The sequence below is a fragment of the Theobroma cacao genome, chromosome 5, assembly GCF_053813885.1.
Source record: "Theobroma cacao isolate CCN51 chromosome 5, ASM5381388v1, whole genome shotgun sequence".
In the NCBI taxonomy this organism is placed as follows: Eukaryota; Viridiplantae; Streptophyta; class Magnoliopsida; order Malvales; family Malvaceae; genus Theobroma; species Theobroma cacao.
The window spans coordinates 3,338,057-3,352,986 of NC_142643.1; the positions used below are offsets into that span (position 1 = coordinate 3,338,057).

Below are 14,930 nucleotides of genomic sequence, written 5' to 3' on the forward strand. Positions count from 1 at the left end.
GGAAAAAAACAACAATCTGTTTTAAACCGATTGCAACTTGTGAATGCCTTTTCACCAAGTATATTTCCTCTAATTGGTCTGTCTACCTAATCAAAACATGAATATGATTCTCTCAAAGTGTCTTTGCGTGCCTGCTGGCAGATAGAGACAAGAACTGATTTTTTAAAACATAAACTCACCCTTTCGCATGTTCTAAGAGGTTTTTTGTTTAGGGGATTTGTTTATAATTCCTAGCAATTTGGAAGAAGGGGAGGGAAATCTCAAGACTGAGACGCGTATGTTACCATTGTTGGCTAAGCCTAATTTGTTTGTACTCCTTTATCGTTTTTCTCTTGGTTAAGCAACGCCCCGCCACGTCCCCCATTTTTATCACCTAACCTCTCCTTTGATCGGCCATGATCACTTACTCAACTCCAAATAAGACAGCCAGAGAAATTTGACAGTGACTCAAACTTTCCTTTTCTGTTTGTTTTGTTTTTATGTCCAACGGATATGATAGCAGCATTTGGCGAATCTTTCAAAGCAAAAATGAATTGCTTTTCTTTTTGGTTGCAAATCAGTTTCAGAGGACTCAAACTGCAACCATTAATACCAAAAGGAAAATTTGTAATGATCAATATGCAGATAGGAAGTCCTAAACAGTGGACTCTTCTCCAATCTTCACCGTGAATATTCTAGTCCAGATAATGTTTTTGCAAAGAAAGCAATCTAAAGTAACATGCACTGTTCGTTTGTTCTAATTTCAACTGTCATAACTCCTTCAATTTTTTATCTGTTAACAGTGCAATTAATCTAATCCTACAAACGGCATTAACCAGGAGTTTTTAATATTAGCCTTGGGTTTACGAGTGACCGGGGAAAACAAAGCCATGATTCTTGCTTGCAATTGGAAGTTCTTTGGCTCATAGATTTAAAATGCCCTGTTATATCAGATCATCCCTGGCCTTGAATGATTTGCATTTGTTTGAAAAATACACTCCAAAAGCAATAAATTGCATCCCATTCCAAGAAAATCTCAAACATTTTTCTTGTCTTATGCCAAGGACATGGCAAATAGACCAGGTCTGTGTTAAACCACCCTACAAACTGGTCTCCGTTAGTATGGGACTGAGGTCATGTGGAGGCCTTCGAACACTCTTTGGATCTGATTTTAGGGACTAAAAGCGATATTTCATGGACCCAGATCATCTCCACTCTTGCCCTCCTGCAGTCCTGCTTAACATGGCAAATCGACAAGGCCCAACATCAAACCACCAAAGAACTTGGGTTGAGTTATCTGGGAGCTGAGGGCATCTGAAGGGTTAGAAAGACTCTTTAAATCTGGTTCTTATGGGCTCAAAAAGAGATTTTTATGAACCCAATTTGGATTGCGGCTGCCGGCTGCCGGCTGCTGTGCCGTGGGCTGCCAAAGTTTCAACTTTCATACGTCAAAGCTTTTGATTTTTTTCTCTCTTTTTTCCTTGTTCTGGGGCCAAAAGTTAATAATGGAGTAAAGCTTATCCGCAATCTTTGAGAAAGTCAAAACAAGAATCATACAAACGCTCGTGTTTCCTCCATATAGAATTACAGATTCAAAGCTTTGATTGAATATTCAAATGCACACTTTTATCAAGAGTTGAATATTGGCCAATAGGTTAGACTAAACAGAAATGAATTGGACTGCACGTGGGTTGTCAATACAAACAAATACTGTTAAAACATTTTCTTCAAGAACCCACGTTGAAAAAACTGAAAAATATATATTAGAAAAGAGATGGAATTGAACAAAGAATTTTTATGTTTCCGGGTCTGGTTGGAACAAGAATTCAAAGGAAGAAACCATGGACTATAAGCTTTAAATACATGGACTAAATCAACATTTGTAAGAGAAAAATTTTCCAATTCTTCTGGTATTTAGACCTACTAACAACCTTTGTAGTTAAATAATAATTATCTAACCTTGATTTGTACTAAACTAATCTATCAGAATTGATCTATTAATCAACATGCATCATCAATGAAGTAAGCTTACTTTTTCCTTTATAAGTAAAGCAAATATTATAGAATCTAACATTGGACTGCCGCTCTTTTTTCTCATTGTAGACTATATTTTTAAAATGATTAACAAATTTATTTAACTTAACATTACTTTACAGATCACACATCAAGAAAAAATAAAATAGATATTGAATTTATAAATAAAGATCTTCTTCAACTTGATAGACATATCTTTTAAGTTGAAAATATGAGTTCTTGATAAGTAATATCAAAATTTATTGAACTTCTTATTGATATGAAACTCTTTATGAGAGATATTAAGATCGAAATAAACTTAGACCAAAATGAATCTCTTTCTACTATAAATGAAAAAGCTTGTGCAACAAGGATGATGCACAATTAACCATAATCATTTGATAGATATACTTTTTGAATAGGAAATGTATACTCGTGGCGCTGTACTTTGACAGATTAAATAAAGAAGATAGACAAAGAGACGTGAGGAAGAATGAGACTACACATTTTTCTTCATTGATTTGGTAGGGAAAAAGAATAAGTGGTTGAAACAAAACATAGAGAAATATTCATCTTTTCACACGTTTATGAGATTAATGTAATCTTTCACCCTGGTCATGTACGTAGCAGTAGTTAATTCCATGTAGATTTCATTGTGGTCGGGGTCAGAACACTTGAATATGAAACAGAAATGTTACTTTTGAGTTGTCAAAAACAAGGCATAAAATCTAGACAAGGAATAAAATAGAAAAGACATTGTACCGGTAGCAGAAATGCATTATTAAAGAAACAATACTTCTTGCCCTTTGCCGTCATTTGTGGATTTGAAATAGAAGAAAAATTAGGAAAAAAATAGAAAATGGGTAGGAGGTCGGTAAGGGCACTCACTTTTTGGCGTGCAATTTCAAACTCCAACAAGGCGCCATGTGTAACTGACGTGGAATGGGACCCAAAGTCCCCTTCATGTCTGGTGGCTGACTGCACGTTTGCCCATTTCAGCATTCATCCAAACAGAGTCAAATCCATGATTTGCTCTCCCCTCCACATAGGATCCCCTCAAATCCAAACGCCTTTTAAAGCCCCCCTTTATCAACCCCAGCATCATGCATCATCGCATGCCATGCGAAACATGCATGGATGGAGAGCATGACCATCACCACCACCATCATCATCATCATTAACATCTGTTTCTATAAAAGTGAAGAGGTGCACACCTTTTTTCTTTGAGGGTCATAGTTGGAGCTGAGTCAGAAAATTAGGATCTTATTCATGACTCACCTTCCTCCTCTTCCTCCTGTCCTAATTTGTCTTTGATGTTATTTGTTTGTGATGCTGATAGATTAATCCATTTTATTAGTTTTGTTTTTCTATAAAAAATCATTATCTTCTTCTTGTTATTGCAAAATTAGGTTATCCAAAAATCATTATAAAAAAGATTATAATCTTTTAGGAATTGTTGTCAGTCCATAATGTCACCACTGAGGAAGCCACCAATCAAAATCTTATAATTCTACAATTTTACCAACAAATTAATCTCTTTTACTAGGCATATGCAAATTATCCTTTTAGTGCATTTTCGGTGTAAAATTTTGATTCAAGTCCCGAATCAAAAGTAAATTCCCATTCTAACTTCCTACGTTGACAACACTATGACCGAATGTAGCTAGACAAGTCATTGAATAACCCAATTCACATAATCTAAGCCCTAACTCCACAATTAGATATAATCATTGCCCAATTTGCTATTTATATCGCTATTATATATATATATCCTTTTTTGTATTTTTATTGAGAAGGAATGTGGGGAATCTTTGCGTTGATCCTTGGGGAATCTTGAAATTGCACCATTTGCATGCCCTCCCCTTAATCGGATGCATGAAACCCTTTGACTTCCATTGTTAATTAGTTTAGAGCTCAAATTCATCTACTACTCTCCTTTTACACCAAAAAATCCCTTGAGGAAACTGTAATAGTTCCAATTCTCTATAATTAAAATGACTGGTGACATGGGATTTCACCAAGACTTAGATCACATTTTTTACTGTTTTTCTTCCTACCGAAGTTGACATGATTTAATAGATGTTTCTCAAAAGATTAAATTAATGATTGTTCATTTCATCAGAAAGTTTTGTTCACTTCTTTTTAATTACTATGAAAAACATTTAAGATGGTTACCTGTCACACATGGGTGGCAAAGTCCTTCTTTGTCGGTGCAATCAAATGAATCAAGATAGTGCTTTACTGTGGGTTTACCTCAGATGATGTGCTGATAAAAACTAGATTAACTGATTGTTAATCTGTCACCTATATATAATTATTTAAATAATCAAAATCACTTGTTTACTGCCAGCATGGTTAATGCATCTATCAGCTTCCTGCTTTTTAGAAGCTTCCTTTAATTAACTTATTTTTGCAAAAAGCTGCGGCTTGATTAGAATACAAGTTAGTGTAATTAAGATCAATTAATTAATTAATGTTGCAAGATAGTCAATAGATCAGCAAGCACACCAAGGAAGAATATGGTGGGGTTTTGGGTGGTTGTATTAGTCTAATAGCACTTGATTAAAATACCCACAGCAATGAATTTACATTTGAAAATGACCAGTAGGCGGAATCTCGATGCTGTTCAATCATTTTTAATCTTGGATTTTTATATTGGAAGTTGGAAGTTGAAGAAGTTATTGCTTTTTGCCTTCTGAAAGCAGTAAAGTATTCACACCTTTGTACAAATACAAGTTAGGAGGAAATATATTTGACTGTATTTGCAAAGGTTGGTGCCACAAAGGTTGGTGCCCTAGAAGTTTTCTTCAAGATTCTAAATTGAAGGGTATACACTCTTCGTTCCTATACAAAAATAAACATTTAATTACTCCAAGAAAATGATGTAAGTAATAACCTTACCTAAGTTATATCCATCATTTTTTTCCTAAGCATAATTAACCATTCCTTTATTAGATTCATCATTATGTTTTCTCACATTCTTTCCTTCCTTTATTAGGGAGCTTAGTTTTGTTGTAAAAAATTAAATATATTAGGGAGAATATTATTAGAATATTCTATAAATAGAGAGGTTGACATGCAAGCTGTAAACCAAGCCAAGACATGTACAACCCAACGTCCAGTCGTTGTAAATGTATATTGGAATCGTATATCATTATCCATTAAGGACTCTAATGGAGTCTAGGTATAGATAACATATACAATTGAATTAATAAAAAGGCTCCAAAAATAGAGTTGGAAACCTCCTCGAGTTCTGACTGGCTGACGAGCTTTAGTTGTCGTGCATGTTTACTCTCACAATGTTTTCTCAGCTATTATTAGTCGTAAAGTTGGTTAATTACTTGGATAGCTATTCCCTCTGTATTTCACTTTTTCCAGAACTAATAATTGTTCATTGGAAGCTTATGATTCCTTGCTTTTTAAAATGTAATCTGTTAGGTCACACAGCACGAGCTAGGCCAATTGATTAATCAGCTATCTGGCCTGCTTAATCCGTCATTCAACAGCATTTCTCTCATGTATTTTGTTGTTTCTTTCGTCACTAATACATAATGTTTCCTTCTCTTACATAAAAAAATATTATAAATATAAACATAAGGAATATCAGTACAAAGTCCAGCTTGGTAGTAAGAACTGGAAATGAAAACATATAAAAATATTTTAGTCATGCCTTCGGTTTGATCTCCATAAGCAAGCAAACAGTATATATAAACATGTCAAGCTCAAGCTTGGCTGATGGGGGTGGTGGTGTAAGGATTCAAAATTTGTTAAGAAAAAAAAGGTTGATTGTCGTGGAGAATATTAAAGAAATAAAATCTGTGAGTGTAGTTAGGTAGCTTTGTGATTAAAACCGTGCGACCTCATCATCTCTGCTAATCCTAACAGAAGCAATATATAGTGCCTTGATTTGTCTGGCTTCTTGAAGCCATAGGCGCTCCTCTCCTTACGTCAGAGTCATGAACCATGACATAAAGCCTTACGTAGCTTCCACTTGGAAGTTGCTGGAGTTTGGTTTCCTCCTCGTTGTCGTAATTCCCATGGGACCTAGGGGTCCATTCTCGATGCTATTTGTAATTATCGCCAGCAAGAAAACATGTTTCTCAATATACAGAAGCATGTATATTCCTTGACAACATATTTATTACAGTGACTGATGGCTCCAATTGTTTTTGTTCCTTTTTTTCCCCCATGTAAATCAAGTCTTTTTCATAGTCATGTATCAATTATACTAAAGTCAAGAAGAGAATATATCTACATAACTTTTTCTTTCTTGGACATACTATCTTGAAATGAGATAGATTTTGACTTTTGTGCTTTGGAAAAAGGAGATTCTTGTGAATTTTGATATATATCTGTCATATCCTACGAAATTAAATGCAAATTGCTAGTTAACTGTTAAGTTTGTGACATTCTTGGCAGAGGGTCGCTCTCATCACCCTTTAAGAAGCCACAGGCCCTGAATTTGCAGGATGGTATTTGGAAGTGAGTAAGGGAAGTTGCCTGGAAAGGTCCTCAGCTACAATTTGCCTCCTTTGATTGATTTCTACTGCTAGTACTGCTGTATCACATGCATAATATGAATTTTTCAACATTACAAAACTAAAAAAACCAAATCTGTAAAGAAAATACAACATGCTTTTGCTTAATTAGGAAAGGTATCTAAATAATCTATTCTTTTTCTTTTCTGTTGTATGGGCTAATTATGTCTAAGAGTTAATTAATTAACTAGTCCTTTTTAATCTGTTCGGGGGCTGCCAGAAGCATGCAAAGTTTAATCTGTGAAAGATCAGTGCTACCACCAACTTGTCCTTAAAATATTCAGCACTCATCTCTGGATGAGAAGGAAAAGGTTTGGCAACACATATTGAAGCCGCCATCAACCTCTAACATAACATTAAAAAATTTGTTTTGCCTTTAATTTAATTTACTTTCTTGAAAAGTAAATCAACTTATTTGAGCTAATTAATTAAGGATAAGGTACTACCCTTTTTTTAATCTTTCCACTATAGAAGAATATATATATATATATATATATATATAAAGAATATATATCTAACCCAAAATATAAAATATAAAAGTTTAAGCCTAATTATTCACATTTTTATTAATTACATTTTTATTAATTACATTTTAATTCTATCATTAATTTAGCATATATTAGTATTAAATTTACTTTAGTGTATGGTAGTTTTAATTTAATGAAAACCTTATCACCCCATCAAATTCAAACATTTTATTCTCCATTGGATGAAGCAAGAAAGGCGTCAGTTTCTTATCCTCTGAATGATTGGCTACTTTGTTGTCCCATTTTTCAACAAAAAACAATTCAAAACATACACGCAAAAAAATAAGTCATCCGCTGAGAACATGGACAAAACTCTGGGGGTCATTGTTGCTCAATACGTTGTTTCATTAATTGATGGGTTCATATTATAATCAATCCAAAAATCAGCATTGTCTGGTTCTCTATGTGTTCACGTTGCTGCTAGGCAAAGGGAAGGTGAGGGGAGAGTTTACTTTCGTCAGCAATTATAATACTATATATTCATTTCATGGAGATCTCATCGTCTTTTAGTTAAAGGCCTCTTTCATGGCTTAGCTTTTGGAAAGCTAGATAATTGCATGCTCCCACTGCCACCCTCTTTTCGCTAGATTGCAATACTGTCAATTAAACACATTTCCATAGTCAAATGATTGTTCCAAAGGGATGAATCCTGATTACTTTTTATGCAAGGATTTTATTGGACGATTCAGGAAGATAGGCTCTGTGTCAGCCATACATGCGCTTGTGGCACAAGGAGTTGGGTAGAGTCTACTTCAGCTAGAGGTAGATGTAGGACTAGGCTTTCTTTTCTTCGGCCTTTTTAGCCATTCATTAATTATGTCACTTAATATAAGGATTAATATCGAAGAAAATTGGGGTAATGGCATGTGCTTGAATTGCCGTCTAGAACAAACACAAAAAACCTAATGCGTTGGCCAACAACACAGGAAAAATTTATTGTATATTAATTTGTATATATAAATTGGGTATGTCTTGTATATTGACTACTTAGCTACTTACTTCTTAATTCCATTTACAATTCTAATCACAATTACGTAATGATGTGTGTTACTTTTTGATATAATATTTTGATACGTAATTTTTTTATACATACATTCATTGTGCATGAACTTTTTTTAATTATTCTTTTAAAAGAATAATATTACTAAAATAATTGAATCGTTGGTGATCTAGTTTTTGATTTTTTGCAATAAAACCATTAAAGTACAAACAATATGGTTATAATTGATGCATTTGTTTAATTGTATATATGCATACTAATTAAGTTACAAACTTATAGATTAATAGACCTTTATTACATAATGCAAATGTAAGTATAAATCTCTAAAATATCTTCAAGAAATGAAATGATGTCGGCAAGATTTTTAAAATGTTAATATGGTTTAAGTTTCTGGTTAATGATAATGATGATGCCTATGAATATGATGAAGAAGAGGATGACTCTGAATCGGTTCCTTCCATTTGTTAAAGACTCGACTTAATTTTCTAATCAACCCCAAAGGTGAAAAAAGAGAGGCTACTTGAGCAAAGCTCTAACCCTTTTCAAAAAGAGTCTGATCTTCAGGATCAACTCTTTTCCCTATTTGAAATCATTCCTAAAGTTATCATCATGAAAGGAAAGACAAAAAGAGATAGGGTACTTGTCTAATTTTAATGAAGCATTATTGGCTTTTTACTGTATGAGATGATGATGGAAATTTGAAACCAAACGTGATATCAAAAAGAAGGAAAATGGAGATAAAAAGAGAAAAAATAAAAATAATGATCAGCTCCTACTCGATATAGTAAACATAATACTTTTATTTATAAATTTTAGATCTAAATATCTCATTTTTTATTGATCTAGAACGTAAAAAGAAAAAATATTCACTTTAGTTCAGATTTATCTCTTTCATGAAAGATCTTACGTCGTGAAAATTAATTAAAATTTTATATCAATTGTCATGAATCTATATATATTTTTAACTCAAAAAATATATATTATGATTTTATTTTCATGAACTTAAAGTTTATTCTCTTGATCGTTTATTCCCTTGATCAATTATGATGCTTCATTAATCCAAATTATTGATATCGTTTTCACATAATCAGGATCAATTTTCACTTAAATTAAACAAAAATCCTTAATGTGGGCATTGGTCAGTCTATCTACTTATTTAGTTGAAAGCTTGAAAGAACGTTGCAATAATATTATAAACGTGACCCTGACAGTGAGTGAGTGGCTACAAAAGCTTTTAAAAAAGGGGATTGCTTAATTAGCCTCTATTGCCATGAAAAGGTGCTGCACCAGCAGCAGCTTTTCATGCCTTTTCGCAGAGATTAAACGTGCAATTTGCACTGATATTATTCTGAGAGCGTAGCTGTTTGCAGTGTATAAAGGTCATTAAGACTGCAATTATATTAACCAAATCAAATACAATCAATTTGACCCAATGCATCTGCTAATTAATTAAGTAAAACGACCCTTCTGGAACATTCTCTTTTAAATTCTGCAAATCAATATATGGCTTTCCTTCTTCATGATATGATTTCCTCAATTGGATTGTTTTCTTCTTTTCTTTTGTTTCGTTCTTTAGGTCCTACGTCCATCGAAGCCTGCCTCAGGACCACGTACCAGTCAATCTTGCCCTTGATTTCTTTTATTACTTCAATACCGAAGAATAAAAAAAATCAACTTCATTGAAATAGCAATTTTAATAATTTCATTTATTGATTTTTATTGAAGATAATGATGTCAAAGTTGGATAAAAACAAGAAGAAAATCAAATCAAATAAAGCCAATTCGATCGATTATATCGAAAAGAAGTTTTTTTCATTACTTCCACATTTTTTGTACCGTCCCAGGATTAAAAATGCAAATAGCTACTGCACAAAAACCAACTTCGTAGCAGTCAATAACTCCATTCATAAGCTGCCCTTTCCCAATAACAATCGCCAGAACCAACAAAAAATATGATATAAAAAAGAGTGCAATTCACCAGTCCCCGTCACCAATTTATAAAATAAAACCAGGCATTGGTCATGCCACTACCAAATGAGACCAAATTTCAAACAAGATTTAGAATAAATCAACAACCCGCCACGTGGCATACGCCATTGCCACTGACTACTCCATCATGCACCATATTTTTCAATATTTGTCGAAGATAAAAAACTAAAAATACATTTTTTATATTAAAGATATTATTACATTGGTTAAATTTAACACAAAATTTTCAAAGAAAAGAAACAACCAACGACCATCCAACAACTAACCGGCTCTAGCGAAGCCGGCTCTGGCCGGTTCATCCCTATAGCATCTAGCCTAGTCGATAATTCCAAAATTCTACGATTTCCGTGTATATCATCATTTTGACTTCTCTATTTACTTTTCTCTCCTAGAAATTTCTTTTATTTACATTTATGCCCTTCTTTTTAGCTCTGCCGTCATCATCAAACGTCAGTTCTTTCTCATCCACCTCGGATTTCGCCGGTTCCCCTCTCACATGATCGAGCACGCGTTGGGATTCTCGTCACTGAACATCTGAGGCGCGTAGTGGTGCCGCGGGTCCATCATGTACCCTTGGTTCGCGTACCCAGGATGCATATACCCTTGGTTCGCGTAACCATGATTCACGTATCCGTACTCGTGAGGGTGATTCTGATATCCCTCAACCGCGTAACTCGGACCGTACATGTGTCCATCAGACCAGTACATTGGCTGTGCAGGATATGGATATCCATGATACTCCATCTTGCTCACCTCCATCTTCGCTTCACCACCGCCACCACCTTCTTTCTTCTCACCGCCTTCCTTCTTCTCTCCGCCGCCTTCCTTCTTCTCGCCGCCGGCGGCAGCACCTTTTCCTTTGTCTTTGTTTTCACCTCCGGCGTCTTTTTTCTCACCGCCGTCGTCTTTCTTAGGGGGAACCATGTCGACGCTTCGTTTCAACTTCTCCTTGAGATAAGGAACGAGGTCTTTCACGTCCATTGTGCCTTTTACGGTTACTAAATCTTTTGCTCCATCCACGTCCACTGATTGAACTCCTGTTATAATTCAAAATAAAACCATATCAAAGATTAGCACTTAATTAATTAATTAAAAGTGTACCTTTACTTATCTCCAACTCCACTTGTGATTAGTTAAACAAGATTACATCATCCCAAGCTATTAATTTAATCTTAATTCAAATAAATCATAATCAATTAACTTACCAGCGACCTTCTTGATGATTTTCCGAATTTTGTGAATGCAACCGTCACAATGTGTTCTAATCTTTAAAACCACCGTACTCTGTACCAAAAAATGTAATCACAATTAATTATACAAAACTGAAACTAATCAAAACTTAATTAAACCAAACTCCTCGTTTCTATCGTTAATTAATTTGAACACGTCTCCCGACTTTTAAACTTCCGATATGAACAACTCAACTTCCCCAGATTCCTCGCATGTCTAACATGCGCACGTTAAAACAGATTTTTTTAAAAAAATTACCTCTTTAGGTGGTTTTTTCTCTTCTTTCTTTTCTTCTTTTTTCCCTTCAGGTTTCTTCTCAGCGTCGGGTTTTTTATCACCACCACCACCGGCCGCTGGGGCGGCATCTTTCTTAGGCTGAGGAGAGATTAGGTCGACTTTCTTCTTGGTTTTCTCAGCCAATCTATCTCTGACTTTGGCGGGATCCACTTTGCCAGTCACCGTTAGTTTGTTGGCTCCACTATCCGCCTTCACATCTTCCACACCTTCAACCACCAACAACAACAATCCGTGTTAGGTAAATTTCCAGTTAGGTTTCCACTTGCGCCAATGTTTAATATTAAAAGAACTTTGTTCTTTTTCTTAAAAAAAAGAAAGTTGAAAAATTAGCACCGAAGTCCAATCCTTATCCAATTCCCCGATTATTACGGGGGAAATTGACGAACAATTCAAAAAGGACGAACTAAAACCCATTTTTCTATCCTATTTTGACGAATTCAAAAACTTAATTGTGATTATTTAATCAATTAACTAAAATTAATTACCTTCATAATGCTTAATCGCGCGTTTGATCTTCTTGGCACATCCTTCACAATGCATATCAATCTTGTAAACGGCGGTGACCGTGCCGTCATCTTTCTTAGCGCCGGCATCGGCGGCAGGCTTTTTCTCGGCTTCAGGTTTAGCTCCTTCTTCTTGCTGGAAAACAAAGAACAGAACAATTTAAGCAAATAACAAAAAAAAAAACTAGAACTTTTGAAGAATTGAACGGAAAAGACTAGAGAGAATGTCTAAGAAAAGAGCTGCTAACTAACCTCACCCATTGTTTGACCGAAGTTTTAAGTATTTTTGGCTGTTTTTGTTGGGGGGTTTGAGAGGATTAGTGAAGAGCTGTTTGAAGAGAAGAATTGGAGGCAACGGATCGAATATATAGAGATGTGAGGCGGTTGATGATATGTATGATGATGTATGTTATGAATGTGGTGATAATGATGATGATAATGGCAAGCTGATGTTGGGTTTGGTCCATATAAATGCTGAGGTTGGGAACGGTGTGCTATTGTTTGTATTTTTGGAAAAAAGAAAAACTCTTTCCTGTTTTACCGTCGTCTTGTGGAGAAACGACGGCTCCGTGACCAATCATAATCCACCTTTTGACTGGACTAAGACCGCGAGCTGAAATGACAAGACTACCCCGATCGGTGTCTCATTAAAATTCATTTGTGGTTGGACAGTTTTGTAATTTTCCATCATGCTTATAACTTTTGGGAACGGGACTGGACTGGGTGGCAGATTTTGAAAGTCATAGGACGTGTTACCCGGTCCGTAATTGAAGTGAACCGACAGTAATCAAGAGCAGGTTATGGGCAACTGTGTTTTTTAATTAAGTTTTTAAGTGTATTAACTAACTCCAACAAATTAGTCTGTGTTTGACAATAATAATATATGTTGTTCTGTTAAAGAATGTAAATGTGTATTTACGTAATGTATATGTATATATACAATTGTTTATACTAATAACCTATGTGTATATATGCACTTAATAGGTTTGGAAATAAGGTGAGAAATCCTTTTCAGGGTCCAGCATCGTGTTCTTCAAGAGAAATCATGATTTTCCCTTTTTTTTTGTATGGTATAGGGTGGAAAAACTTAGGCTCAATCTATTAAAATAATTATTCAAATTATTATATAATATTATTATTACTATTTAGGTAGCCTATTGCATGCATGTTTAGGAACATTAAATGTGCGAGGTTAGTTACTTTAGGCCTAGACTGCACCTGAAGTCAAATTATCTATTGTAAGGTGATGAACGCAAACAAATTCCTATGGTAAAAATTTGTTTGTCAAACAAAGGGGCCCGTGCAAAATGACGTAGCCAGTTTGAACAAAACACAGCCTTGTGCAAGCATTGGACGTAATTGTCAATTATTACAACTTTCCATCTAGAGAAACGCAATTCACTTTTCCTACCTTGAACATTTTGATGCGACAAAAATCTATTAATTTGCTGAGAAGGAGTTTCGGAAGGCTTAAAGGAAGGAAAGAATAGGATGTGTGAAACTCTGACAAATGGCAGGAGAGGTGAATGTTCTGACTTTGGGAGGAAATGCTTACAAAATCAATGATGTAACCAAGCACAACGCCCAACAACGGTGAGAAACTGGGGGCGGCCCAATTGCCTAAGGTCCTTAGAGGGGGAGAGGGGAGGAAAAGATAGACGTTGGGACTTCAATTTTTGAATGTGACACTGACAGCCCTTCGTCTTCGTCCCTCCTCTCTCTCAATGTTGTCCTCGTGGGGACCTTGAGGCAGCCATAAGCATCTTTAATTTTGGTGAAAAGCCAAGAGCAAAGGTCCCCCACCCACGGTTTCCGTGGTAGAATTTGTTATAATAACCACGCACAGCAAGAAACTTCCTTTGAAATATCCTCGTGTTGTACAGTAATGTACTGGGTGGACTCTGAACATACGCGAATCATAAAAATGGAGTGGAAAAATCAAATTTGCAAAATAACAACAAAAATCCTAATGTGCAGCATGCTTGCTTTTGTTTCAATAAATCAAACCATTCATTATAATTTTTTTTTTCAGTTATGCTTTCAATTTCTATCTTTCAGTATCTTATTTTTTTTAATTTTTTTAATTTCTCTCTTCAATATTCATCTGTTATGTTCCGATTTCTCTTTTCTGCGTTTTTAGATTTCTCATTCCTACACTTTTAAGACACCAAACAATAATTTTGATGTGTTTAGATGGATGACTATTTGGAGAATTTGATTTTTAAGTAATTTGGATAAAATTAAAATGGTAGAAATGATCACAGATATTTGAAAAACTTTTAATTGAATCAATTTGAGACCTAAACACTAATAAATTCAAAATTTTGAAATTTATAAATATAGGTTTTCAAAAAAAAAATTCAATTTTTAATCAAAATAAGTGTTTTAAATAAAAAAAATTATATTTTAATTTATGAAAACATGTTAGAAACATTTTAATCAGTGTCAAATTATTAAAAAATAAAATAATGAAGAGAGTTGAGAATATATGAAATTTTGGTTCGTAAGTAACAACAATATTTTAAGTATTAAAGTGTAATAAAATGTTTTTGAATATGACGTGTAATAATAATATTTTTTTAATATGACGTATAAGAATAATAATTTTTTTTCAATATGACGTGTAATAACCTAATCATGATGTGTCATATGTTTTTGTACATTACGTATAATAATCTAACCATGACGTATCACATGTTTTTATATATGACGTGTAACAATTGAATTATGACGAGTCACATGTTTTTATATATGACATGTAACAATTTAATCATGACATGTTATATATTTTTGTATATGGGGTGTAACAATCTAAACATGATATATAATATGTTTTTTACATCACATGTAATTT

The 14,930-nt window shown here is 34.3% G+C and overlaps 1 protein-coding gene across 1 annotated transcript; it reads right to left on the minus strand.

Moving 5' to 3' along the window:
- Positions 1-10,204: 10,204 nt before the first annotated feature.
- On the minus strand, positions 10,205-12,513 carry LOC18598018 (Heavy metal transport/detoxification superfamily protein). The gene is made up of 5 exons (XM_007027350.3): positions 12,329-12,513; positions 12,059-12,212; positions 11,535-11,779; positions 11,252-11,330; positions 10,205-11,083 (listed from the first exon to the last, which is right to left on the minus strand). The coding sequence occupies exons 1-5, from the start codon at positions 12,335-12,337 to the stop codon at positions 10,539-10,541; spliced, it is 1,032 nt and encodes a 343-aa protein (XP_007027412.3). The 5' UTR covers positions 12,338-12,513; the 3' UTR covers positions 10,205-10,538.
- Between the last annotated feature and the right edge of the window lie 2,417 nt (positions 12,514-14,930).